General features: G+C 49.8%; 2 protein-coding genes across 9 annotated transcripts in view; one reads left to right on the top strand and one right to left on the bottom strand.

Annotated features, from left to right (window-relative positions):
• The window catches only part of RUSC2 (RUN and SH3 domain containing 2), a 71,090-nt gene extending 57,112 nt beyond the window's left edge, over window positions 1-13,978 (top strand). For 4 of the 5 annotated variants that reach the window (XM_027614348.2, XM_027614349.2, XM_027614347.2 and 1 more), the window contains exons 2-12: window positions 393-2,489; window positions 7,873-8,502; window positions 8,746-8,931; window positions 9,100-9,240; window positions 10,340-10,416; window positions 10,628-10,802; window positions 10,893-10,998; window positions 11,700-11,746; window positions 12,211-13,018; window positions 13,113-13,250; window positions 13,332-13,978. In XM_027614348.2, coding sequence (XP_027470149.1) covers window positions 461-2,489; window positions 7,873-8,502; window positions 8,746-8,931; window positions 9,100-9,240; window positions 10,340-10,416; window positions 10,628-10,802; window positions 10,893-10,998; window positions 11,700-11,746; window positions 12,211-13,018; window positions 13,113-13,250; window positions 13,332-13,533 — 4,539 coding nt within the window. In that variant the 5' untranslated portion in view covers window positions 393-460 and the 3' untranslated portion in view covers window positions 13,534-13,978. The remainder of the gene's footprint in view (window positions 1-392; window positions 2,490-7,872; window positions 8,503-8,745; window positions 8,932-9,099; window positions 9,241-10,339; window positions 10,417-10,627; window positions 10,803-10,892; window positions 10,999-11,699; window positions 11,747-12,210; window positions 13,019-13,112; window positions 13,251-13,331) is intronic. The other variant, XM_027614351.2, reaches the window with a different exon arrangement.
• Window positions 13,958-23,054, bottom strand: FAM166B (family with sequence similarity 166 member B). 4 transcript variants are annotated; one of them, XM_027614357.2, is made up of 7 exons: window positions 23,000-23,054; window positions 19,512-19,635; window positions 15,305-15,528; window positions 15,022-15,215; window positions 14,751-14,802; window positions 14,473-14,670; window positions 13,963-14,214 (listed from the first exon to the last, which is right to left on the bottom strand). In XM_027614357.2, exons 3-7 carry the CDS (start codon window positions 15,471-15,473, stop codon window positions 14,126-14,128), a joined length of 702 nt encoding a protein of 233 aa, XP_027470158.2. In that variant the 5' UTR covers window positions 15,474-15,528; window positions 19,512-19,635; window positions 23,000-23,054; the 3' UTR covers window positions 13,963-14,125. The 4 variants fall into 4 exon arrangements, with proteins under 4 accessions (XP_027470154.2, XP_027470158.2, XP_027470157.2 ...); XM_027614356.2 differs by lacking the exon at window positions 23,000-23,054 and adding an exon at window positions 19,745-19,861; XM_027614353.2 differs by lacking the exons at window positions 19,512-19,635; window positions 23,000-23,054 and adding an exon at window positions 15,925-16,175 and having other exon boundaries at window positions 13,958-14,214; window positions 14,473-14,525.
• Window positions 23,055-24,642: the final 1,588 nt, after the last annotated feature.

Raw genomic sequence — 24,642 nt, 5'->3', positions numbered from 1 at the left:
TAGATGATTTTTCTAAGTTAGGTACTATTCATACTTTTTTTGTACTTGGGACTAGTCATCATTTACTGCTAAGAACTTGTCCTTGAAGGAAAAGGAGAAAGTGTTGTCCTTGAGATCCCCCAGACCTTTGTAGGTGGCATGAAAATGAGTTTGCCTTTTGTCACAAGTGGACGCACGGCCAATGAAGGGGGCACTCAAGAGCTGGACCCGTGCAGTGCAAAAAGTAGGGCAGGGAAGCCCGGCCTTGTCGGGCTGTGTGATCAGGCTCCATCCTGCCTCTGAGTCGTTTCTCCTCTTGGGCTCTTCTCCATCTGAAAATGCTATGGGGAAGGGCATGTCCCTGACTTCCAGGGAGGTGACATTAGGTTCCCTTTCTTTCCCTCTCTCTCCAGGTGCCAAGCTCTCCTGATGAAATGTGTTCTGCCCCACTGGGCTCCGGGGGCAGTGTCTGGTGCTGTTGATGCCCTTGTTCGAAATTTCCAGAATGGATAGTCCCCCAAAGCTGACTGGAGAGACCCTCATCGTCCACCACATCCCCCTGGTGCACTGTCAAGTCCCAGACAGGCAGTGCTGTGCAGGGGCAAGTGGAGGTAGTAGCAGCACAAGATCCAATCCTTTCTGCCCCCCTGACCTGGGCATCACCCAGCCTGATCAAGACCTAGGACAAGCTGACTCGCTGCTGTACAACAGTCTGCACTCTGCCCCAGGGGGGTCCACACGGCCTGCAGACAGCACGAAGAGTAGGGTTCGGGATGGAAGAGGCCCTGGGGCCCCTAAACGACACAATCCTTTCCTGCTGCAGGAGGGTGTGGCTGAGCCAGGACTTGGTGACCTCTGTGATGACAGCATTGGTGATGGTGCCACCCAGCAGTCCTTCCACCTGCACGGGGCCAGTCAGCCCACCTTCCATCTGTCCTCTTTCCAGCTGCCACCACCTGGCCCTAGGGCAGGCAGGCCGTGGGGGGCAACACGTAGTCGAGCTGGAGTAGTGGAGGGGCAGGAACAGGAGCCAAGGGCCACCTTGGATTCCCAGCACTGCAGCACTAGCCACTGCTGCCGGCCGGACCTGGAAGCAGAGACCATGGAGCTGGACGAGTGTGGGGGACCTGGTGGGAGTGGCAGTGGGGGTGGAGCCAGCGATACGTCGGGCTTTTCCTTTGATCAGGACTGGAAGCTCAGTTCAGATGAGTCCCCGAGGAATCCAGGATGCTCGGGCTCGGGGCCTCAGCACCGCCGCTGCAGTAGCGCCTCCAGTCAGTCCGAGGCGGCTGACCAGTCCATGGGCTATGCGAGTGACTCCTCCTGCAACAGCTCGGAGGGCGTGCTGGTCACCTTCAGCACCCTCTACAACAAGATGCATGGCAACTCCCGCGCCAATCTCAACGCCGCCCCTCAGTCGTGCAGCAACTCTTCCTTCTGCAGCCACTCAGACCCTGGCGCTTTCTATCTGGACCTGCAGCCCTCCCCAGCCGAGTCCAAGATGTCTTGTGAGTCCCACCACCCCGACAGCGGAGGAAGGGAAGGGAGCTACGGCTGTCCTCATGCCTCATCTCCCGAGCTCGATGCCAACTGCAACTCCTACCGCCCACACTGTGAGCCCTGCCCAGGTGTGGCTGACCTCACGGCCTGCTTCCAGAGCCAGGCCCGTCTTGTTGTGGCCACACAGAATTACTATAAACTTGTCACCTGTGACCTGTCCTCCCAGTCATCCCCAAGCCCAGCTGGCTCTTCCATCACCAGCTGCTCTGAGGAACACACCAAGATAAGCCCTGCGCCAGGCCCCGGCGCAGACCCTGGCCCCAGCCAGCCCTCTGAGTATTACCTATTCCAGAGGCCAGAAGTCCAGCCAGAGGAACAAGGAGTGGTGGGTTCCTCGGTGGAAGCAGCGGCACCTGTGGGCCCCACCGTGATCGAGGGGCAAGTGTATACCAACAGCTCACCCCCCAACCTCAGCACTGGACGTCAGCGCTCTCGAAGCTGTGATCGCAGCCTGGCGCGCAGCCCTCCTGTCCGCCTGGGCTCACTGGAGCGCATGCTGAGTTGCCCAGTGCGCCTGAGTGAGGGTCCTGCAGCCCTCGCTGGGTCTGGCTCCCCACCTCGGCGGGTCACCTCCTTTGCTGAGCTCGCCAAGGGCCGGAAGAAAGCTGCAGGCTCTGGCTCCCCGCCGCTTCGAGTGAGCGTTGGGGACTCCTCCCAGGAGTTCTCACCCATCCAGGAAGCCCAGCAAGATAGGGCGGGCCCGCTGGGCGAGGGTACTCACTGTAGTCATAGCCTGCCGCCCGTGCCCTCAGGGCCGGGCATGGGCCTAGTTGGCCCAGAGCCCTGGTCCACCCAGGTCTGTCAGGGCCCCCAGGCCAGTGAGATGCCACCTGCTAGCCTCAGAGCTGCTGGGCAAGGCCCCCTGGCCCAGCTGATGGATCCAGGGCCTGCTCTCCCAGGGAGCCCAGCCAACAGCCATACCCAGAAGGATGCAAGAGCTAGAGCTGACGGTAAGGAACCTACAGGCTGGAGAACACCAGAATATATGCACGGCCTCCTCAGTGATAGGGCCCTGGCAACCACCCCGTCCATAACCACTAAAGGTTCCTCAGCCTAGATCCATCATCTTTCCAGTCCAGGTCATGTCCAACAGTTGTAATGGGAAAGATAAAAAATACACTGAAATTATCAGGACTCAGAGACTGATATATTGGGAAAGGAAGTACGCAGACGATTGTGATTATAAGCCTGGTTGCCTGGAAAGATGATGGTACGTGGATAGGGACCACAGACACTGCTGTAAAGTGTATTTCCTGGAAAAGGGATAAAGCCCAAGTTTAGTTTGGGACATTTAGGAATTTGCAGTGCTTAAGGGATATGTCCCTTAGGCAAACCACACTGAGTCAGTGAAGTTCATTCTTTGATCAGTGATTGTTGCGGCTTTTCAAAGAGCCTGAAAGCAGACACTTAAGCCTCCTGGGCCCCCGCTCTTTCCCTGTTTATTTTATTACATTTAAATAATTGTTTTATAAATGCTCTATGTTAAATGTTGGTGATGGAGAGATGTGAGAGACAGTCTCTAGCCTCAAGGAATTCTGACTAAGGATGAAAACAGAAAAGGAAACATAATTAAAAACAGAGTTGGGGGAGGGGGGAGAGTGCCTGGGTGGCTCAGTTGGTTAAGCTGCCGACCCTTGATCTCAGCTCGGGTCTCAATCTCAGGATCATGAGTTCAAGCCCTGCATTGGAGCCTACTTAAAAACAAAAACCAGAGATGACGGTGTCCAGTACTGGTCTATGAGAGGGCTCTCTAGAAAGACTAAAATGTCAGAGAAGGAGTGCTAACAGAATTTATATTTAAAACCAGTCTAGAAAGAGGATGAGGAATAGGCTTTGTGGAGACTTGTGAGAAGAACATTCTAGGTTCATACAGTAGTCTGTATAAAACCAACAAGGTGCAGAATAATTTGATGCTTTCCAGAAACTGCAAATAATTTGGTATAGCCATGGTGGGGTATGGATGGAACTACTGAAGGATTTTAATCAGGGAAGTGGCATTTTGTTTTTTAACAGCTTAGTGGCATGGGTTTGTTTTTTTTTTGCATTTTAGAAAGATCACTGGTTGTTTGGGGGAAAGGTGGATTGGAAAGGATGCCCTGGGGGTCAGGAGACCGCCAAGATCAGAGTCATCAGAATAACAGAGGTAGTTGAAGCTTTGAGTGGATGAGAGCACCTAGGGAGAGTGTGTGGAGTTGTAAAGGGAACAAGGACAGAGGGCCCTGAGGATGCAATGATTTAAGGGTGAGCAGAGCAACACTCAAAGGTTCTGAGAAGAATTAGGAAAATAGGAAAACCAGGGGAGAGTGAAGGCACAGGCACTACAGGAGGAGAAAGTTTCAAAAAAAGAGTTAGGTTCAACAAAGTTTTGAAGAGAAATCACTAACATTAAGGCTGAAGAATCCCGAAAACAACATTTGGGAGTAGTGGGGGGGGGGCGGGGGGGGAAGCCAGATCTCAGAGGGTTTGGAAGGAGAGAGAAAGCAGGGGAAAGGGAGATAAAGGGGAATATGCTATGCTGTAGGCTCAGGTTGGTCCAATGGCTTCTCAAAAGAAGTGGGTTAAAAAACCATAAATGGTGTAATCTCTGCTGTTGGGAAGATCATAGCTTCAGAAGACTTCACACTCCTAAAAGGACACAGAGGAGCTGCCCTTGGGGTGGAGGATGAAAGGGGAGGTCTCCAGGGAGGAGGAGGGTCAGAAACAGCAGAGATTGGCCAGAGTCCTTTGGAACCCACTCCCTTCTTAGACTTCACTGTCTGGTGGGTATTTCTAGGCACAGGGGATGCTGTGGCTGGCATTCTGAGGGCAAGAACAATCCTGGTCGGTGATGGGAGAGGCATTAAAAGTGTTGTGTGTTTTTTTATTGGATAAGACTTTCCGTATAGAGATGCTATTCTGTTCCATAAGTCTCCAGTGATCTCCCACAGGGCTCTTCTCCCAATTCTATACGTTTTTTTTTTAATTAATGAATGACAATTCAATGAATTCATGAATGACAAAAGAAGCTGAGATCTCTTTGAGAGCAGCAGAGTCAACTGTTCAAAAAGATCTTACCAAATCTGGAAAGAATAAAACAAAACAGCAGGGACCAGTGTGAAGTTTGATAGGTAAGCTGTACTTGGGTTGATCTGGGGTATTTAATTGATCGCACTCTCAGAATGAGTCAGCAGTTTGGAAGGGCTTCCAAATAGTTAAAATGACTGTCTTCACTGATAGACTCCAGAAGGGGGAAGCTGATGGTCCTCTACTCCTCTGAATCAGTTAGTGCTCACCTGCAAGTTCTGGGTTCCATTTTAAGAAGAAACTGAGGGACTGGGGCTGTGTCACCTACAGAACAGCAGACTTGGGTGAATGTGGTCTCTGATTTTCTCAAGGGCTGTCACATAGAAAAGTGAGAAACCTTAGTCTTTGTATTCCCTGGGGACAAAACTGAGACCCACTCCCCAGGTCAGGCCCCTCCTTCTTCTCTGATCTCATTCCTCTGCCTCAAACCTGACTCAAACCCTATCCTGGGGACTTAGGGAGGATTTTTTAAAGACTAGAAATAAACAGTCTAATTCAAACATACTTTATATAGCGGGTATAATAAAGCTATGGTTGGGAAGGCCTAATCTGAAAGCCAGAGTCAGTTCAGCCTTGGAATTTTATATTTAAATAAATGGAAAGGCAGGCGGCGTTCCTAGCAGGAAAGGCTGTGTACTTAAAGATGGGAATGGGATGGAAAGAGTGGGGTCAATGAGAATGGCAGGTGTGGGAGTTTGAGGGGAGAGCAGTCTAATTGGTGGCAGGTGTGGATACCTATTTGAGAAGCTTAGACTTTATTCTGTGGGCAGTAGGGTCACAGGGGATAAAACTGGTATTTTAGGAAGCAATCTGATTTATGTAAGAAGATCTGGATGCAGCGAGACTAGCCTGAGCCAAGGGTGACAGTGGGGATTCATTCATTTAACAAATATTTATTCAGTACCTACTATATACTGGGCTCTATTCTAGGCACTGGGGATACATCAATGAACAATTCAAAAACACTGCTTTTTTGGAGCCCTTATGAGGAGTAATAGACAAAAAACAAGATAATTTCTAATAGTGATAAAATGCTAAAAAGAAAATAAAACAGGATGATGAGACAGAGTATGACTTGTCAGAGGGACTGGGGTGGTCACCACTGAGGAGGTGATGTTTGAGCTGATGCCTGAATGATGAGTTGATTCCAGGCAGAACAGCAGGTAAAAAAGATCCTGAGATGTTAATGAACTTGGCATGTTTAAGGACAGAAGGAAGTGTGGCTGGAGCATAGTAAGCAAGGGAGAATGACAAAGGTTGCTCTCTAAGCACAGATTGGGGATGACAGGAGGGTATATTTTGAACATGTCCCCTGGGAGTGATTCTGAAACCCCTCCCTGATGGGGTTGTGATCACTATCCCCTTAAGACTCAATGAAGTAAATAAATGGGGAAAGATGAGGGATACCATTTCCTATGTAGTGCAATGTGATAAAGAGAACATTAGCCCCTAAGTCAGACTCTGGCTTAGCCGAATTCTAGCTCTGCCACTTCCTAGTTGTGTGACCTTGGGCAAATGACTTAATGTCTCTAAATTTCCAATACCCTGAGCTGTCAGGTAAGGGTATTAATTCCTGTCTCAAAAATTTGTTGAGCCAGAGTTGTGCTCAGTGAGCCACACCCAGGGTTTCTGGCTTCGTAGAAGCTTCTAGCGCCACCTTGTGTCATGCAGATGTTTACAGTGTGCACAGTGGTTTTTTTAAGAAGCACAACTCACAGACAATCTGGCTGTGCAGTGTCCTGGAGTTTTGTTAGTTCTGAGCCCTGTGTCTTGAGAGACACTGACCTGAAGATTGGCTGAAAGAACAGGAGATGGTCCTCTCCTTGGGGATCACAACTCTGTGTAGAGGGAGCAAATGTGGACCCTGAGGCTCCAATGCAAGGATCGTGAAAGAGTGGGAATGGGGTTGACAGGGGTGACAGGAGGCTGATTCCTGCTGCAAATGAAGAAATATTATGGTTAGATTTGCTTAAGAATGAAATGAGTCAGCTTTAGTGGAGACAGGCAATGATGAGCAAAAGCTTGAAGTAAATAACATCTTACCCTGAATATCTGTGACCTTTACTCCAACTCTTTAGGCCTTAGAAACAAAGGAAATGGTGGTTCTGCCATCGTCAGAAATGGAAGTCATCAGGGGAAAGGTGATAGATGAATTGCTTTAAAATAGCAAATTTTGGGAGCGCCTGGATGACTCAGTCGGTTGAGCGTCTGCCTTCGGCTCAGGGCCGAACAAATAAATAAAATCTTAAAAAAATAATAAAATAAACAAAAAGCAAATGTTTAGGGGGAGGGGCAGACAGAGAGGGAGAATCTTTTTCTTTTTAAGATTTTATTTATTTTAGAGAGAGTGAGCGAGTGGGGGGAGGGGCAGAGGGAGAAGGAGAGAGAATCTCCAGCAGACTCCTTGCTGAGTGCAGAGCCCAACATGGGGCTTGATCTCACTACCCATGAGATCATTTGTGCCAAAACCAAGAGTCAGAGGCTTAACCGACTGAGCCACCCAGGCACCCCAGAGGGAGAGAGAGAATCTTAAGTAGGCTCCACGCCCAACACAGAGCCTGAGATCGTGACCCGAGCTGAAATCAAGAGTCGGATGCTTAACTGACTGAGCCACCCAGACACCCTTAAAATAGCAAAAATTTTTTAAAGATTTTATTTATTTCTTTGACAGAGAGAGACACAGCAAGAGAGGGAACACAAGCAGGGGGAGCGGGAGAGGGAGAAGCAAGCTTCCCGCTGAGCAGGGAGCCCGATGCAGGGCTCGATCCCAGGACCCTGGGATCATGACCTGAGCCGAAGGCAAACGCCTAACGACTGAGCCACCCAGGTGTCCCAAAATAGCAAATTTTAAGTGAAAGCAGAATGATCCAGGGATTAAGGGGAAGGTGGGGGCTAAAACTGTGGGTTCGGGAGTCATCTGTATGAATGCCTGAACTTGAACAATGCAGGGAAGAAAGTGTAAAGGGAGATCTAAGAATGGAGCCTTAAGATACACCCACCCTTGAAGTCAAGAAAATGAAGATGGGGTGAATAGTCAAGAGTACAAGAGAGTTCAGCATCATAAAAACAATAGAAAAAGTTTTACAAAAGATGGGAGGCACACTGTCATATTCCCGAATTTGGATTGCCCTTACCCCATTCAGTTCCTACAAGCCAGGTCCTGCCCATCTCTTCCCCTCTCCCCAGTGAGCATCATCCGGCTGCTTCTTTGCTTCCTCTCCTGGGGGCCCCAGGGTCTGTCTGATTCCTCCTCCATCACTGTCGCCACAGGCGGCGGTGCGGAGAGCCGACCAGTCCTTCGCTACAGCAAGGAGCAGAGGCCAACCACGCTGCCCATCCAGCCCTTCGTGTTCCAGCACCACTTCCCGAAGCAGTTGGCCAAGGCCCGCGCCCTCCACAGCCTTTCCCAGCTCTACAGCCTGTCTGGCTGCAGCCGTGCACAGCAGCCTGCCCCCCTGGCTGCCCCTACTGCTCCAGTCCCAGCCTTAGCTCCCTCAGGGGAGTCACAGGCACCCACCAACAGAGGGGCCAGGAAAGCTGGGCCTGAGCCAGAAACCTCACGGCCGTCACCCCTGGGTAGCTACTCCCCGATCCGCAGTGCTGGCCCCTTTGGGCCCAGCACCGACTCTTCTGCTTCCACCTCGTGCTCCCCTCCTCCAGAGCAGGCCACAGCCACAGAAAGCCCACCCCCATGGAGCCACTCCTGTCCTCCTGTTGCCCGGCCTGCCACCTTCCAGCAGCCACAGAAGGAGGATCAGAAGATACTGACCTTGGCTGAGTACCGTCTCCATGGAACAGGAAGCTTGCCTCCTCTGGGCTCCTGGAGATCTAGCCTCAGTCGAGCAGAAAGTCTAGCCCGGGGAGGTGGTGAGGGCAGCATGGCCTCCAGGCCCAATAACGGTATGAGCTTTATCCTCCACCGCAAGCATTTCTACCCGAACCCCCCCCCCCACCTTTGGATGCTTTCTTATACCCCACCCTGGGGTAAGGGGTTAAAATGTTTACATCTCCTTCCCCAGCACCTGTGGATAATACCCAAGCACTCCCAGCCCTCATATTTTATATGACCGCACTGGGTGGATGTGAAATGCTGTCTCCTGCTAACTCTTGCCCGTCTCTTCTGCTCATCTGTTCTGCTTTCAGCCAACCACCTATCCCCTCAAGCACTCAAGTGGCGGGAATACAGGAGGAAGAACCCACTAGGGCCCCCTGGATTGTCAGGGAGCCTAGACCGAAGGCCACAGGAAGCTCGGCTGGCCCGAAGGAACCCCATCTTTGAGTTCCCTGGCTCCTTCAGTGCTGCTGGCCATCTGAACTGCCGGCTGAATGGTGTGTGGGCCAGGTGCCCAGTAGACCCAGGGCAGGCTCTACCGCAGCTGGGCAGGGCTGGAGAAGGGGCAGTCCCACGGGAACGAGTCCCAGAGGGTATGAGGCACAGAACTGACTGCCGCGCTTGGAAGGAGAGTTGCTTGAGATTGATTTTTCTCTTCTTTCCAGGTCAAATAGTGAAGCCATTACCACTGACCTGCCCTGACTTCCAAGACCCCTTTTCCTTGACTGAGAAGCCTCCAGCTGAGTTTTGTCTGTCCCCAGATGGCAACTCAGAGGCCATTTCCATTGACCTGCTTCAGAAAAAAGGTGAATGTTACCCCCAGCTCAGGCCAGGAATTCTGTTGTTGGTACCTATTGTGCCTGTTGCCCTACTGTCTAGCCCTCCAGAACGTTTCCCTATCCTAGAACTCCACGTGCTAGGAAGGAATCAGCACAGGAATTGGGGCACGAGGTAGCAGCCTGTGCATCGTGTAGGACAAGTGTGCTTGAATGCACAAGGGTCATTTATCAGAGGCTTGAGAATCAGGCTTCGGTCTCTTACCTCAGGGAGCTAAGTAGAGTGAGGGAGACTGCCATGCCATAAATAAATGGCCATGTGTTCTAATGGGGGGAGTCCAAGTACAACAGGACCTAACAGCTTGGGTAAGCATGATGGTAACATCTACTAAGATGTTGAGCAAATAAGGGACCACTGGACCAAGAGAAAGCTGTTTCAGGGAGATGTTGGGGAAAGAGTTGAGCATCATTGTGGGCTGAAGGGAAGGAGCTGTGGAGAGGGAGAAAGATGAAGCTGAAGTTCCCTGTAGAGGCAGAGTGGGGGGTTCAAAGCTGGGAAAAGGGAAGAACCTTGAGCAAGATGGAAAGAGAGTGAGGGGGGCGGGAAGGAGGGTAGACAGGATGTAGTTATGTCTTTTGGATAGACAGGGAAGTTGAATTGATGACCAGTGGCCTCTGTTCTCTGGGTGAGGTCGAACCAAGGGCTTGAGAAGAGAGGTAAAGATTTGGCAACGTGAGAGCATAGCAGAGGGCACCTGAAGGCACATGTCAAAGAGGTGCCCTTGTCGGTCACTGTTGTGAGTGGCCCTGGACTTTGTCCAGCAGCCAGTAGCCTGGTTTCTCAGAGCGGAGAAGATGGGTCGTTAGCTCGATCCAGGACTGGAGTAAGAGGGTCTTGAAGGTAAAATCGCTGAGATGGGTCCACTGGTGGTGACAACAGTACAGGGCTTGAGAACTGGGCGAAAACAGAAAGGGGTCAGGGCCTGGTCCTCGGTAAGACTGAGACCCATGTGCAGGGACAGAGAGAGAGAAAGTGGACGTCCCTCCCTCTCTCCACTGAGGGCTCAGTCTCAGCTGAGTTGCCCAGGGACTTGCTAAGGAACCCATCACATGGAATTCTTACTTGCAGGGCTGGTGAAGGCGGTTAACACTGCCGTGGACCTCATTGTGGCCCATTTTGGCACAAGCCGGGATCCTGGGGTGAAGGTAGGCAAAAAACTGGGGCCAGCTGAACTCTACCCTGCTGACCGTCACCCATTCTATGCTGCCACCTTCTCCTGCTCTCTTGCACCTAGAACCCAGAACTGGGTACTTGAGGATGGGGATCACAAGAGAGGCATGCTAAGGCCTAAGAGAGTCAGAGAAGACCAAGGTCGGGCTTCCAGTGATTCCCTGTTCTTCTCTACTGCATCCACAGGCAAAGCTCGGGAATAGTTCTGTGAGCCCCAATGTGGGCCACCTGGTTCTGAAGTACTTGTGCCCCGCAGTCCAGGCTGTGCTGGAGGATGGGCTCAAGGCCTTCGTGCTAGATGTCATCATTGGGCAACGTAAGAACATGCCGTGGAGTGTGGTTGAGGCTTCTACACAGCTAGGTAAGTGCTGGGCAGCAAGATGAGGACCCCAGGCGGAGATCCGGATTCAGGAGACTGGGCATGTGACTGCTAACTCTGGCTTCCTCTCAGGCCCGTCCACCAAGGTCCTGCACGGCCTCTACAACAAGGTCAGCCAATTCCCGGAGCTCACCAGTCACACCATGCGTTTCAACGCCTTCATTCTCGGCCTGCTCAAGTGAGTGTGTGGGGCCACAGGAGTGGCAAATCACAGCCCTCTCCCCCGGGCTCTGCCACTTCTGTGGAACCGGCTCCCTAGACTGAGACAGGCCGAGGGGGGTCTGCAGGCTCTGTGGCCAGGGCCCAGACTCACCTTCTCCCCATCTAGTTACAGCTTTCTCAGTAGGTCTCTGGTTTCCCACCACACCCACAACCCTCTGGCACTGATCACCAACATGGTCTTTGGCTTTTATAAATCCATAATCTGGCTTATTTGGAAATTAATCTGGTTCTCTGGATATTGTACACCTTGATCCCCTCAATTGCAGCCCTACTTCCAAATCCTGCCTGTGACCATAAGGCCCCCCTTGAGATCCACATCATAGTATCCTTCTTTCTCAAGTATGGGCCCGGGCCATCCCCTTTGGGATGTGTACCCTGTATGTTCACTCAGTAGCTGCCATGACTTCTGGGGGCCTAGGCAAGCCAACTCCATTCTAGAGGGAAGTCATTGGCTTGTGAATCACATGTTAACCCCCTCCCATCATCCCTCACTGACTCCGGAACTATTTTACGTGAAACGAACCAGGTAGCATCCCTGCCATAGAAGGGAGATGTTCACCCATACTTCTGCCTCTGTCTGACCCCCTGTCTGTCTCCTTTATACCTTATCATCTGGCTGTCTACACACAAGATTCAACTCTCTCTGTTTCCCTACAGCATCCGGTCCCTGGAGTTCTGGTTTAATCACCTCTATAACCACGAAGGTAATGCCCGGAACGCTACTCTCTCTCTTGCAAACTCAATATAGGCCAGACCTCAGAGGCTCAGAAGAGGGAGGCATGGCTCTTTACAGATGGTAGAGGTGGGGAGGGGGACCGCCCAAGCTTCCGTCTTCAGAGCCTGGGCTTCCAGCCCAGTCTGTCCCCAGCTTCTACTTGTGTTAGAGCCTTGGAGCCAGCAGGATACTCGGGCAATCTGGAAGTGAGGGTGACCAGGAACCCCCACAGCTCTCCTGTGAACTTGGGGCTGCCACTTACGGCTGCGGAGGTCACGACCTGCACAAGCGTCAGGCGGCCTCTTTGGCACTGGCATGCACCCAAGGGCACAGTGCCCTGCCTGTGCGGCAGTACGCAGCGGCTCTGCCAGGGCCACTTCTCGGAGGCCCCCCCACCCCCAGGCCGGGCTCTGCTTCTCTGTGGGGCTCAGGCCCTCTCTCTTGCTCCCCCAGATATCATCCAGACCCACTACCAGCCGTGGGGCTTCCTGAGTGCAGCGCATACCGTGTGCCCCGGCCTCTTTGAGGAGCTGCTGCTGCTGCTGCAGCCCCTGGCCCTGCTGCCCTTCAGCCTCGATTTGCTGTTCCAGCACCGGCTCCTGCAAAGTGGGCAGCAGCAGCGGCAGCACAAGGAGCTGCTGCGGGTGTCACAGGACCTGCTGCTGTCTGCCCACTCGACGCTGCAGCTGGCCCGGGCCAGGGGCCAGGAAGGGCCTGGAGACATGGACAGGGCGGTCCAGGGGGAACGGGTGAAGGGTGTGGGCGCGCCCGAAGGTGGAGAAGATGAGGAGGAAGAGGAGACAGAAGAGGTGGCAGAGGCAGCTGGGGGCTCAGGGCGTGGCAGGTGGGCCCGAGGCGGGCAGGCTGGCTGGTGGTACCAGCTCATGCAGAGCTCCCAGGTCTACATCGATGGCTCAGCTGAGGGCTCTAGGTTCCCCCGTGGTGGCAGCAATAGCAGCAGTGAGAAGAAGAGAGGGGCAGGAGGCGGGGGACCACCCCCCCGAGAGGGAGTAGTCGAAGGGGCAGAGGCCTGTCCTGCCCCTGAGGAGACCCTTGGCCGGGACAGGGGCTGGCCCTTCTGGATGGGGAGCCCCCCTGATTCTGTACTGGCCGAGCTGAGGCGCAGCCGGGAGAGGGAGGGGTCCACTGCCCCCCCAGCAGAAAATGAGGAAGGAGCCTCAGAGCCTTCACCTGGGGGCATCAAGTGGGGACACCTCTTTGGCTCCCGAAAGGCTCAGCGGGAGACCCGGCCCACAAACAGGTGAGAGGCAGCCCATGGTGTAGACGGAGGGATTTGGCGAGCCTATCTAAACCAGAGCACAGACAGAGCCGGAGCCCCGGCTGCTCTCCCCTAGGCTACCGTCCGACTGGCTGAGCCTGGACAAGTCCATGTTCCAACTGGTGGCACAGACAGTGGGTGCCCGCCGAGAGCCAGAGCCCAAGGAGAGCCTGCAGGAGCCACACTCTCCAGTCTTGCCCTCCAAGCCTCCATGGTAAGCCCTGGAAGATAGCACTGGGGGGCTGGGTTTGGCTTTGGGTGGGGTTTCTCTGACCTCCATTTGTTGTTTCCCCAGCGAGGTGAAGGCACTGTGCCATCATCTGGCCACAGGCCCCGGACAGCTGAGCTTCCGCAAGGGAGATATCCTACGGGTGCTGGGGCCAGCTGGAGGAGACTGGTTGCGCTGCAGCCGTGGCCCCGACACTGGCCTGGTGCCTCTGGCCTATGTGACCTTGACCCCATCTCCAAGTCCAACCCCCGGAAGCAGCCAAAACTGAGGCCCTGTGCATGCTGGTGGCCTCAGGGACCCTCATAACCCCTGACTCAGAGCCTGAGAGCCCTTCCCAAGCCCTCTGGCCTGGCCACAGAGAATAGACTGAGAGCTGGGGGCTGTACATCCCTGTGCTCAGTATTAATTACTTCCCATTAACTGTCCCAGTGACCTCATCCAGACCTCCACCCAGGAAAGGAGGGAAGGGATGCAGCACTGGGCTGCCAGGATTTCCCCGGCCCACGTGGGCCAGCCCTCCCATAGGTACAGATAAGCACGTCCCTATGGAGGCCCATTTGCAGGGTTCCCTAGGCCAGGTGGTGAGGAGGAGAGGTGACAGTATTGGGGCCAGCTCCCTAAGCCCCCAAATGTAAATAGGCTGTGGCCAGTGCCTGGTGGTCAGAAGAGGGAGGAGGAGCCCAGGCTTCTGTTTATGTATTTATTTATTTATTTATTACACCTATTAATAAAAAAGGTGCTCGGCCTCCAAACCATTTCTCTTTGTGCCTCCCCCCACCCCCCTCGGGCCCACCTCTCTTCCTTCCAAAGGGATGGCTGAGATAGGAAGACAGAGAAGAGAGAACTTGAAGTCCAGGTACCTACACCAGGAGCTGCTTCTGGAGGGTGGTGAGGCCCAGTGCATCATGGGTGAGATGCCCATATGTGTGCCCGAACTGGAACTTATACCCTGTATGGACAACAGAGTCTGTCACTTGTAGCCAGTGGCAAGAAGAGCCATTTATTTCTCAGCCAGTGCCTAAGCCCTCCAAAATCTGGTCCCAGCTTCCCACTGTGAGCTACCTCCATATCCTTTTCTGCCCAGTGAGAAAGCCGAACCATATGATCCAAGGGCCCCCCCATATCAGTTCCAACCCCCCCCCCAACCACTTCCACCCATTCCACACACACACACAAATATTCCAGTCCCCTCTGGGGCTATCCTCACCTGGCACATAGCCCCCATAATTAGGTAATAGGCCCAGGTTCTGAGGGTAGGTCCTAGAAAGTGGAGGGAGATGTTTGGGATCCTTCTGGGGTCTGCTCCCTGAGTACATCTGTCCAAATTCCTGCAGTGCCCGGTTGGTGAGCACAGGAAAGCTGGAGCCAAAGAGGAAGCGGGCACGGGGCACGTAACCAGTGAAGCCTGGGGGGGGGGGGGGGATACTGAGTCAGGACCTCCTGGGAGCCTTCCCATGCCTTTGGTCATTAGCCACTTCCTCTCACCTGGCATGAAGAACTTGCGAGGATCTCTGTCATCCATGGAATAGGGGGAAGCCTTGTGAGGAGAAGGTGGCAGAGAAAAAGTAAGGTTATCCAATTCAGCCCCTGTGCTCCAACAGAAGCTCCCTGGGGGGTGGAGCTGGCGGTCAAGCCCACATCCCCTGCACCCCGTAGCCATGCTACTCATGGCCGCCCTGCCTAGGCCCGCCCACACAGAGGTCAGGCTCCCCAACTCCCAACCCCCCCGGACCCCCTCCAGCCTTCTTGGTCTCACTTGTTCTGCCTCTTGCCCCAGCTCTGGCTCCAGCTTTGGCTCTTGGTCTTTCTCCACATCTTTTTTACCCTTGGCCTCCTTTGGCAGCTGTTGACCCCCTTGTCCCTCAGACCACTGAGTGAAATCACTCAGAGCCTCAGCCCAGACCCGGCTGCAGTTCTTGGCAAAGATGAACTGTGCCTGGGGTACAAAACCTGGGTGGGAGGGGGCAAGAAAGATTTCACTTAGTGTTTGGGGCACACGTTCTGGGTTGGGGACACCTGTTCAGACTGTCCGTACATACCTGTGTACCCAGGAATCATGCTGGAGCTAAGCCTTTCATGCCCCCGCCTGACAGGCAGGCTTCCCCTGGGAACCTCAGGAGATGCTGGAGGCCGGATGGGAGGCAGAAGTGTGCGATGGGTGGGGGGCCAGGCTAGGCCAGGAAACCCTCGAAGCAGCTGACCGGTCATCTGCCCATAGGTCTGACCCGTGCTGAAGCGAAGTAGTGGGCAGTGTCCGGTGTACCTGTAAGCACAGGACTCACCCGCTCACCTCTAGACTCCCCCTGCTCCACCACCCGCAGAGATAGAAACAGAGACCTCTGAAAGCCCTGGTTTTTTTTCTGGATTCGGCTGCGTATATATTTGGAGCAGGCATTTCTCAGTTCTCTCTGGGTTTTCAACCCTTCCCCTCTGCTGTTACCCTGTTACCATGGAGAAGACAACACAAAGCTTCGTGGCAGGCCCAGCTACCACTATCCGCTTGCTCTTCCTTTTCCATCCAACACCATGAATATCTCAGCCTTGGGCCTACCATACCAGTTTGTCTATTGGCCCCTACGTCCTACGTGGCACAACTCCCCTGTCCTTATAGCCCTATTCCCAGAAGCAAGCAGGGATGTGCCCTGGGTTGAAGTCTTACCCTGGGATATAATGAGGGTTCTGAGGGTTCAGCCCTGGTATGAAGGTGCTGGCCATAGCCATGGGAATCCAGGCAGTTCCTTTTGTTTCCCTTGGAGCCGAAGCTTTAGGCTGTGTACTGTGTCCAGGGTTGGTGGGGTGGGACCAGAGGCAGGAGGCGGGGCCAAGGGAGGAGAGAGGGGAGGAGGCACTAGGGAGGTAATTGACAGGGCCAAGGCCAGGAGCTCACTGGTTGGTCTACTCCAGAACAAATGCAGTCCACCACGTGGGGGTAGGGAAAAGTGTGAGTGTGGCCTCCCGTTCCTCCCGTTCAGGGAGCGAAGGAAGCCCTAAGGTGGGAGGTGAAAGAACAAAAACTGTGAGGTCCATTCAGCTCTATCTTAAGAGGACCACCCTTCCTTCTTAAACCCCCTGCCTGAAGACATGTGGGTGCTAGTCTTTGTGAGTGTTGACTGAAAGTGATGGAATGCCTGGGAAGAGAGGGTCTCCAAGGGGTCCCGGGGGGGGGGGGGGTGACAGGGAGAAAAAGGAACCTAGAGACTATAAGCAGTGACATTTTCTTTTCAATCATTTTACTTTGACAAGAATTATTTATTGGATATCCACCATCATCTGGATTATCATTCAACAAATAATGCTGTGCTCTGCTAGGCATATTCTGTAGTCGCAAAAGCTAAGCTCCATATGACTTTGGGCAAGTCATTTAGTATCTCTGAACCTTTTACAAAATGTAGATACCAGGACTCACCCTGCTACTGTTGTGAGGCTCGAATTAATATATACAAATGTGTTTTGTACCAGCAAAGACCATGAAGTCAGAAAGGGGGTGGAGGGGAAAGATCATGGGCCTGAGGTCACACTATCATGGGCTCCTACTAGCTTGTGGCCTTAACCTTGTCTGAGCAGGCGACTTAACTTCTGCTGAACGTGAATTCCCTAAACCCAAATGTGAAAGTTAAAATAACCTAACCTACCAGGGTGCTGTTAAGATAAAGTCAGTGTGGGAAAGAATTTACCCCAGCACCTGGCACTCAGCTACTAAAACTTAATTTTCTTCCCTATTGTCTAATATTTTCTCTAAGCTTCTAACACACATAGGAGACCTGTCACTAGTTAGTAAATTCAGTGGATATGGGTTTTTCTACTCTGGGAGTTCAAGGAAAGGAAATATGGTAATGTTGGGTTTTAAGACTAGGGACAAATTAGAATTTGTTAAGAAAATAATTCATAGGGTGCCTGGCTGGCTCAATTGGTAGAGCATGCAACTCTTGATCTAAGGGTTGTGAGTTCAAGCCTCACACTGGCTGCACAGCTTATTTATAAAAGAAAGAAAGGGAATAAAGTAAGAAAAAAGAAAAGAAAGAGGAGAGAGAGAAAGAAAAAAGAGGAAGGAAGGGAGGGAGTAAGGAAGGGGGAAAAATAAAAAATTCAGATTCTAAGAGCAGAGAAGTATGGACCCGAAAGAAGAGCTCTCAGAGGGGGGCAGCATGACTGGAACTCAGCTCTGGGGCTGGGTCAGTCAGGGTCAGGCCAGTTCACCTTTCCAGGAGGCAGAACCTCTGCTCTTCTCCCCACCCAAGTGTGACATGCCCAGGCTGACCAAGCACACATCCCTAACTTGTGGATTGCACAGGAGCGCTGGGCCCCAAGGAATACATTTCACGTTTCTCACTGTTGTGCCAAGGACAGCCTTGGTATGTGGCATTTAGAGCTGGGGTTGTAGACTTGGCTCACTGTTAAGGAAATATGCTAGATGGGGATGGGAACTGAGGGGAGAACCCAGAAAAGCAGCAGTGTGGCAAGGTTAACAACCTAGACTTTTGGATTCTGTAACAAACACTATTGGTTGCACGCTGACTACCCATTCCCCTGCCCCCATCTCCCTTCTTCCTAACAGAACCTTAATTTTGTTCTGTGGAGCAGCCAAGAGCTTCAGGGAAGCTTGGAGCCAGCCCTGGGAATGAGTCTTGATTAGTCTAAGCCCATCGTAGTGATCCTATTTCCCCTTGTCAGTGATTAGTGAGGCACGGGCTTATGGCGTTCTGGACAAGAAAAGGGAAGTTGGCCAGGATAAGAGAGGGCCCTAAGAAAAGTAAGCAACTTAAAATGCTCTTTAAAAAGATGCATGACAGGGGCACCTGGGTGCCTCAGTCAGTTAAGGGTCTGCCTTTGGCTCAGATCATGATCCCAGGGTCCTGGGATCGAGCCCCGCATCGGGCTCCCTGCTCTGCGGGGAGCCTGCTTCTCCCTCTCCCACTCCCCCTGCTTGTGTCCCCTCTCTCACTGTCTCTCTCTCTCTCTGTCAAATAAGTAAATAAAATCTTAAAAAATTAAAAATAAAAAGATACATGACAAAAGAAAAAAGATGCATGACAGGGATGCCTGCGTGGCTCACTCGGTTAAGCGTCTGACTCTTGATTTCGGTTCAGGTCATGATCTCAGGGTCGTGAGATCGAGTCCTGCATCTGGCTAGAAGTGGAACCTGCTTAAGATTCTCTCTCCCTCTCCTGCCCCTCACCCACCTCAAATAAATAAATCTTTTTTTTAAAAATGCATGACAAATGAGAGAGAGAGAGATGGACAAGAAGGAACGATGTCCTTTCCTGCCTTTAGGAGTTCTATGGACGTGATGACAGAACTCTGGTAGGCATCATGAAACCTTGTGGGAAGCTAGGCTAACTTAGGGACAGAGCCTGAATACAGCAAGGATGGATAGGAGAGTAGAAAGGCCTGGGTCCTTGATGAGCTACTGAGCTAACCAACCTTTTTATATGAAATAATTTCATTATTGTTAAAGCCAATTTAAGTTTTCTTTTACTTGGAGCCCAAGGCATCGTAACATAAAAATAAAAACAAACAACAACAACAAAAACTAGTTCAAATCCTAGCTTCCCTGGAGATACGGACGTTGGCCAAATTCATCTCATTGAGCCTCACTCTCTTAGCCATAAAATGAAGACACTAATGTTACTTCATTGAGTAGGACAAAACAGTAGCACAAGATGATACATAAAGAGCCACTGGCCCCAGTGTCTAGCTGATGTTAAGTGCTAACTAAATAGCAATTCCTAGTGTTTGGTTGGAATTTGGTGGGAATGGGAGAAAGGAAAAGAGCTGAGGACAGTAAGAGGTTGGAGGTTCAGGTGAAAGTGGTGAAGCTGAGAAACTGAAAGGTCAGCATGTGAAGGTGGGGTGCAGATTTGAAGGGAGAGGCTCGTACAAATTCTGCAGGACCAACCATGGCAGTTGGAATCAGTGTGTGAATTACCACAAATTAGGAAAGAGGTTACAGTGAGTCTTAGATTTGTGTTTGTGAAGAAACAGTCCACTCCTCTTGGTGAATAGCCTGTTACTACTGTTTCCATCTGTGTAAACAATATTTCTAAGTCCCTGAAGATCAGAAAGGTGTTCTAACCTGGGAAGGAAGTGAAAGAACTAGCTAAGGGGACCAAAGGACTGCTCACTGCCTCTGTGCCCCCGATTCCAGGGGACGGTCATCATGGCAACCAAGCCCCAGCTTGCTCCTGGTGGGAGCTGCACAGCCAGTGCTGGTGGACAGAAGGTTTCACTGGGATTACACCTACTCACAAAATGAGGGTCCAGTTAGGAGAAAGCCACGTCAGTGCCCTGCCCGTTCCACACAGCCTGTTAGTCTCCAAAACAGCAGTCTATAACTTCCTGTAGTTCCACCTTTGATCCTGACCAGAAATTGCTGTAAAATTTCATATAAGTACAAATATCAAATCATTATGTTGTATACCTGAAATTAATGTTATATGTCAACTATACCTCAATTTTTAAAAATCAATTAGAATATTTACCAAAAAAAAGTTTCAGATGGATCCCAGATCAGTCATTTGATTGTAAGACAATACTGGGCAAGCATAAATCCCCTCAATGAAGATGAAGAAAAAGAAAATCATGGGGCCCTTGAAAAAAATTCCTCAGATCAAGACACCACCACAAGTGAAACAAGATGTGAAAAGAATAAACTCCAAACGATTACATACAACACAAAACCTTTTTTAATTAAAATAAATAGATACAATGATTGAATAATTCCACTTCTGGGTATTTACCTGAAGAAAATGAAAATATTAATTCAAAAGATATTTGCATCCCTATCTATGTTCATTGCAGCTATTTACAATAGTCAAGATATGGAAGCAACCTAAGTGTCCATCGATAGATGAATGGATAAAGAAGATGTGGTATATATACATACACAATGGAATATTACACAGCCATAAATGAAGAATGAAATCTTGTCATTTACAAAAACCTAGATGGACCTAGAGGTATTATGCTAAGTAAAGTAAGTCAGACCAAGAATGACAAATGCCACATAATTTCCCTTATATGTAGAATCTAAAAAATAAAACAAAACGAATTAAAAAACAAACAGACTCATAAATATAGAGAACAAAGTGGTGGCTGCCGGCAGGGGGGTGAAATAGGCAAAAAGAAATACACAGGAGAGCTGCAATAAAACTATGTCAAAATGGAAGCAAGGTAATGATGAGCCTGAGTTTCAGATGCTTACCTCACAGGGAGTGAGACAAACTGGGAGGAGAGACCATACAGTTAGATGTACGTGATTGCCAAGGTCTCAGGTTTTGTTTGGGATAGCGACTTCATAAATGCTTATTATTATACATTAATAATTAACACAGGACCAATGATGAGACTATATCGTAAACCAAGGATTATGATAATCCAAATCTGGGCATTTGACATCCAAGAGGTAGGGTGGGGATGGGAGGAATCCAAGTAGAAATGACCAGAAACAGTAGTATTGACTGGTAGATTTTAATATACTCTTCCGTTTTAAGTAACTCAAGAAGTCAAAATATTAAAAAGGAATACCAGCATCTGAATAAGGATGATTTATTAGCTATACACAGAAGACTTTTTTTTTTAAGATTTATTTTTTTGTCAGAGAGGGAGAGCACAAGCAGGGGTAGAGGCAGGCAGAGCAGGTAGAGGGAGAAGCAGGCTCTCTGCCAAGCAAGGAGCCCGATGCAGTACTCGATCTCAGGACCCTGGGATCATGACCTGAGCTGAAGGCAGACACTTAACCAACTGAGCCACCCAGGCGTTCCTACACAGGAGACTTTTATTTTTTTTTTATTTTTTAACTTTTTTTAAATTTTTTAATTCTAAAATATATTCTTTGGTAAAATTTCCTTGATTTTTTTGAATTTTTTTTAAATTTTTATTATGTTATGTTAATCACCATACATTACATCATTGGTTTTTGATGTAATGTTCCATGATTCATTGTTTGTGTATAACACCCAGTGCTCCATGCAGAGCGTGCCGTCTTTAATACCCATCACCAGGCTAACCCATCCTCCCACCCCCCTCCCCTCTAGAACCCTCAGTTTGTTTTTCAGAGTCCATCGTCTCTCATGGTTCGTCTCCCCCTCCAATTTCCCCCCTTCATTCTTCCCCTCCTGCTATCTTTTTTTTTTTTAACATATATTATTTGTTTCAGAGGTACAGGTCTGTGATTCAAGTCTTACACAATTCACAGCACTCACCACAGCACATACCCTTCCCAATGTCTATCACACAGGCACCCCATCTCTCCTACCCCCCACCACTCCAGCAGCCCTCAGTTTGTTTCCTGAGATTAAGAATTCCTCATATCAGGGTGCCTGGGTGGCTCAGTTGTTGAGCATCTGCCTTCGGCTCAGGTCATGATCCCAGGGTCCTGGGATTGAGCCCCACATCGGGCTCCTTGCTCGGTGGGAAGCCTGCTTCTCCCTCTCCCACTCCCCCTGCTTGTGTTCCTGCTCTCACTGTCTCTCTCTGTCAAATAAATAAATAAAATCTTAAAAAAAAAAGAATTCCTCATATCAGCTACACAGGAGACTTTTAAAAACAGGTCATATAGTGGACATTGCTGCTATAAACATTGGGGTGCAGGTGCCCCTTTGAATCCCTACATTTGTATCTTTGGGGTAAATACCTAGTAGCACAATTGCTGGGTCATAGTGTAGCTCTATTTTCAACTTTTTGAGGAACCTCCATACTGTTTTCCAGAGTGGTCACACCAGCTTGTGTTCCTACCAACAGCGTAGGAGGGTTCCCCTTTCTCTGAATCCTTGCCAACGTCTGTCGTTTCCTGACTTGTTAACTTTAGCCATTCTGACTGGTGTGAGGTGGTATCTCATTGAGGTTTTGATTTGGATTTCCCTGATGCCAAGGGATGTTGAGCACTTTTTCATGTGTCTGTTGGCCATTGGAAAAAAAAAAAACGGGTCATAGAGTCTAGTCCTGACTAGAGCATGGGACTAATAGTTCAGGCTTGGGCAAATCACTTCAAGTCTTTGAGCCACATCTGTAAAATGAAAGCGATGCACTGGATGGTTATTAAGATTCTTTCTAGTTCTGGGGCACCTGGTTGGCTCAGTCGGTGGAACATGCAATTCTTGATCTGAGGGTTATGAGTTTGAACCCCATGTTAAGTGTGGAGATTACTTAAAAATAAAATCTTAAAAAAAAGAAAAGACCCTTTCCAGTTCTAACTCCCTTATCTATTCACCAGTGCAAATATTTAATGGGCTGTAAAAAAACCCACACATTTTCAAAAAATAAAAATAAAAGAAACTTTGACATGCTTTCAGAATCATTTCTAAATGCAACCATATTTGTAAAAGTTCCATACAGTTTCCATGATCTTTAAAATGTGCATTTTCCTCCTAGGATACAGTTCCAATTGAATCTTATTCAACTATAAGTTTTCCTGAAAATAGGCCACTATCTGGATATCACTGCTCTGAGCACAGAGGATGGATCAAAGCAAAGGAAATGTCACCGTCTCCTTCTGGCCTTTTTTCATGTACAATATTCTTCAAATCCACAAGGACCAACATTAATTTATTCAGTCCACTAACTATCATCAAACATCTCTGCCAGGCAGTTACCTTCTGGTCAATACAGAGATGAATAGATGAATTAGATGTAACTCCTGACCTCAGTGATTTTACATCTATAAAGAAGAGACAGAGGTACAGAGAAAGTCAAAACACAATAAATGCCACAATGGAGATTAAACAAAAACAAATTACCTTACGGGGCTCCTGGGTGGCTCAGTCAGTTAAGCATCTGACTTTTGATTTCAGCTCAGGTCTTGTTATCCGGGTGGTGAGTTCAAGCCCCACACTGGGCTCCACACTGGGCATGGAGCCTACATTTAAAAAACAAACAAACAAAAAAATACCTTATAATAAGCCACAAAGAAAAAACTCAAAAATCCCAATAAGCACAAAATAATCAAGGCACATTTTCTCACACAAACACAATAAACCTGTAAATGAAAAATAAAAATTAGTTTAAACACTAAGACATTTTTTAAAATTTATTTTAAGTGGGCTCCACACCCACTGTGGGGCTTGAACTCACCACCATGAGATCAAGAGTCACATGCTCCACCAACTGAGCCAGCCAGGCGCCCCTAAGACATGTTTTAAATGCCTTCTTGGAGCACCTGGGTGGCTCACTCAGTTAAGCATCTGCCTTCAGCTCAGGTCATGATCCTAGGATCTTGGGATCAAGCCCCACATTGGGCTCCCTGCTTGAGGGGAGCCTACTTCTCCCTCTCCTCCCAGCTCATAAAAATGTCTTCTTAGGGGCGCCTGGGTGGCTCAGTTGGTTAAGCGACTGCCTTCGGCTCATGTCATGATCCTGGAGTCCCGGGATCGAGTCCCGCATCGGGCTCCCTGCTCGGCGAGGAGCCTGCTTCTCCCTCTGACCCTCCCCCCTCTCATGTACTCTCTCTCTCATTCTCGCTCTCTCAAATAAATAAATCTTTAAAAAAATGTCTTCTTAAATAATTATTGGGGCAAAGAAAAAAGTATGATTACACACCATCATTCAGAGACAAATAACAAATGAGAATTCAATCAAAGCTGAATTCAGAGGCAGATTTTTTAAAAAGATTTATTTATTCATTTGAGAGCGAGAGTGAGCAAGTGGGGGGAGGGGGGAAGAGAAAGGGAGAGAATCTTAAGCAAACTCCCTGCTGAGCGAGGAGTCCAGTGCAGGGCTTGATCCCCAGACCCTGAGATCATGACCTGAGCCGAAATCAAGAGTCGGACGCTTAACCAACTGAGCCACCCAGGTGCCCCTTCAGAGGCAATTTTTAGCCTCAAGTGCATACTGACATCATGACTAAGGACATAGGCTCAATTCTAGATCTCTCACTAGCTGTACAACCTTGGGTAAACTGGTAAACCTCTCTGGATCTCTTGTCCCCTCATCTATAAAATGAGAATAGTAATACTGTAAGCATAATACTGTAAACTTAAATGGTAATATAAAGCAGAGTGGTTGCTGGCACCTAATAAAATGTCAATAATATCACAACAAGCGTTCCAGTGGGAGCAGGGTTTGTGACAAAAAACAACCGTCCACTTTTCCTGGCCCAAGTACAGGAACAGGGTGAAGAGTAAGAGGAAGGAGAGATTATCTTAAAGATGAATCCGATTTCTGGAGTGGTGGGGGGTGGGAGGGATGGGGTGGCTGGGTGATAGACATTGGGGAGGGTATGTGCTATGGTGAGCGCTGCGAATTGTACAAGACTGATGAATCACAGAGCTGTACTTCTGAAACAAATAATGCAATATATGTTAAGAAAAAAAAGAAGAAGAAGATAGGAGGGGAAGAATGAAGGGGAATAAGTCGGAGGGGGAGACGAACCATGAGAGACGAT

This window comes from Zalophus californianus, chromosome 13 (assembly GCF_009762305.2).
Source record: "Zalophus californianus isolate mZalCal1 chromosome 13, mZalCal1.pri.v2, whole genome shotgun sequence".
In the NCBI taxonomy this organism is placed as follows: Eukaryota; Metazoa; Chordata; class Mammalia; order Carnivora; family Otariidae; genus Zalophus; species Zalophus californianus.
This window is presented reverse-complemented; position numbering and strand designations above follow the sequence as displayed.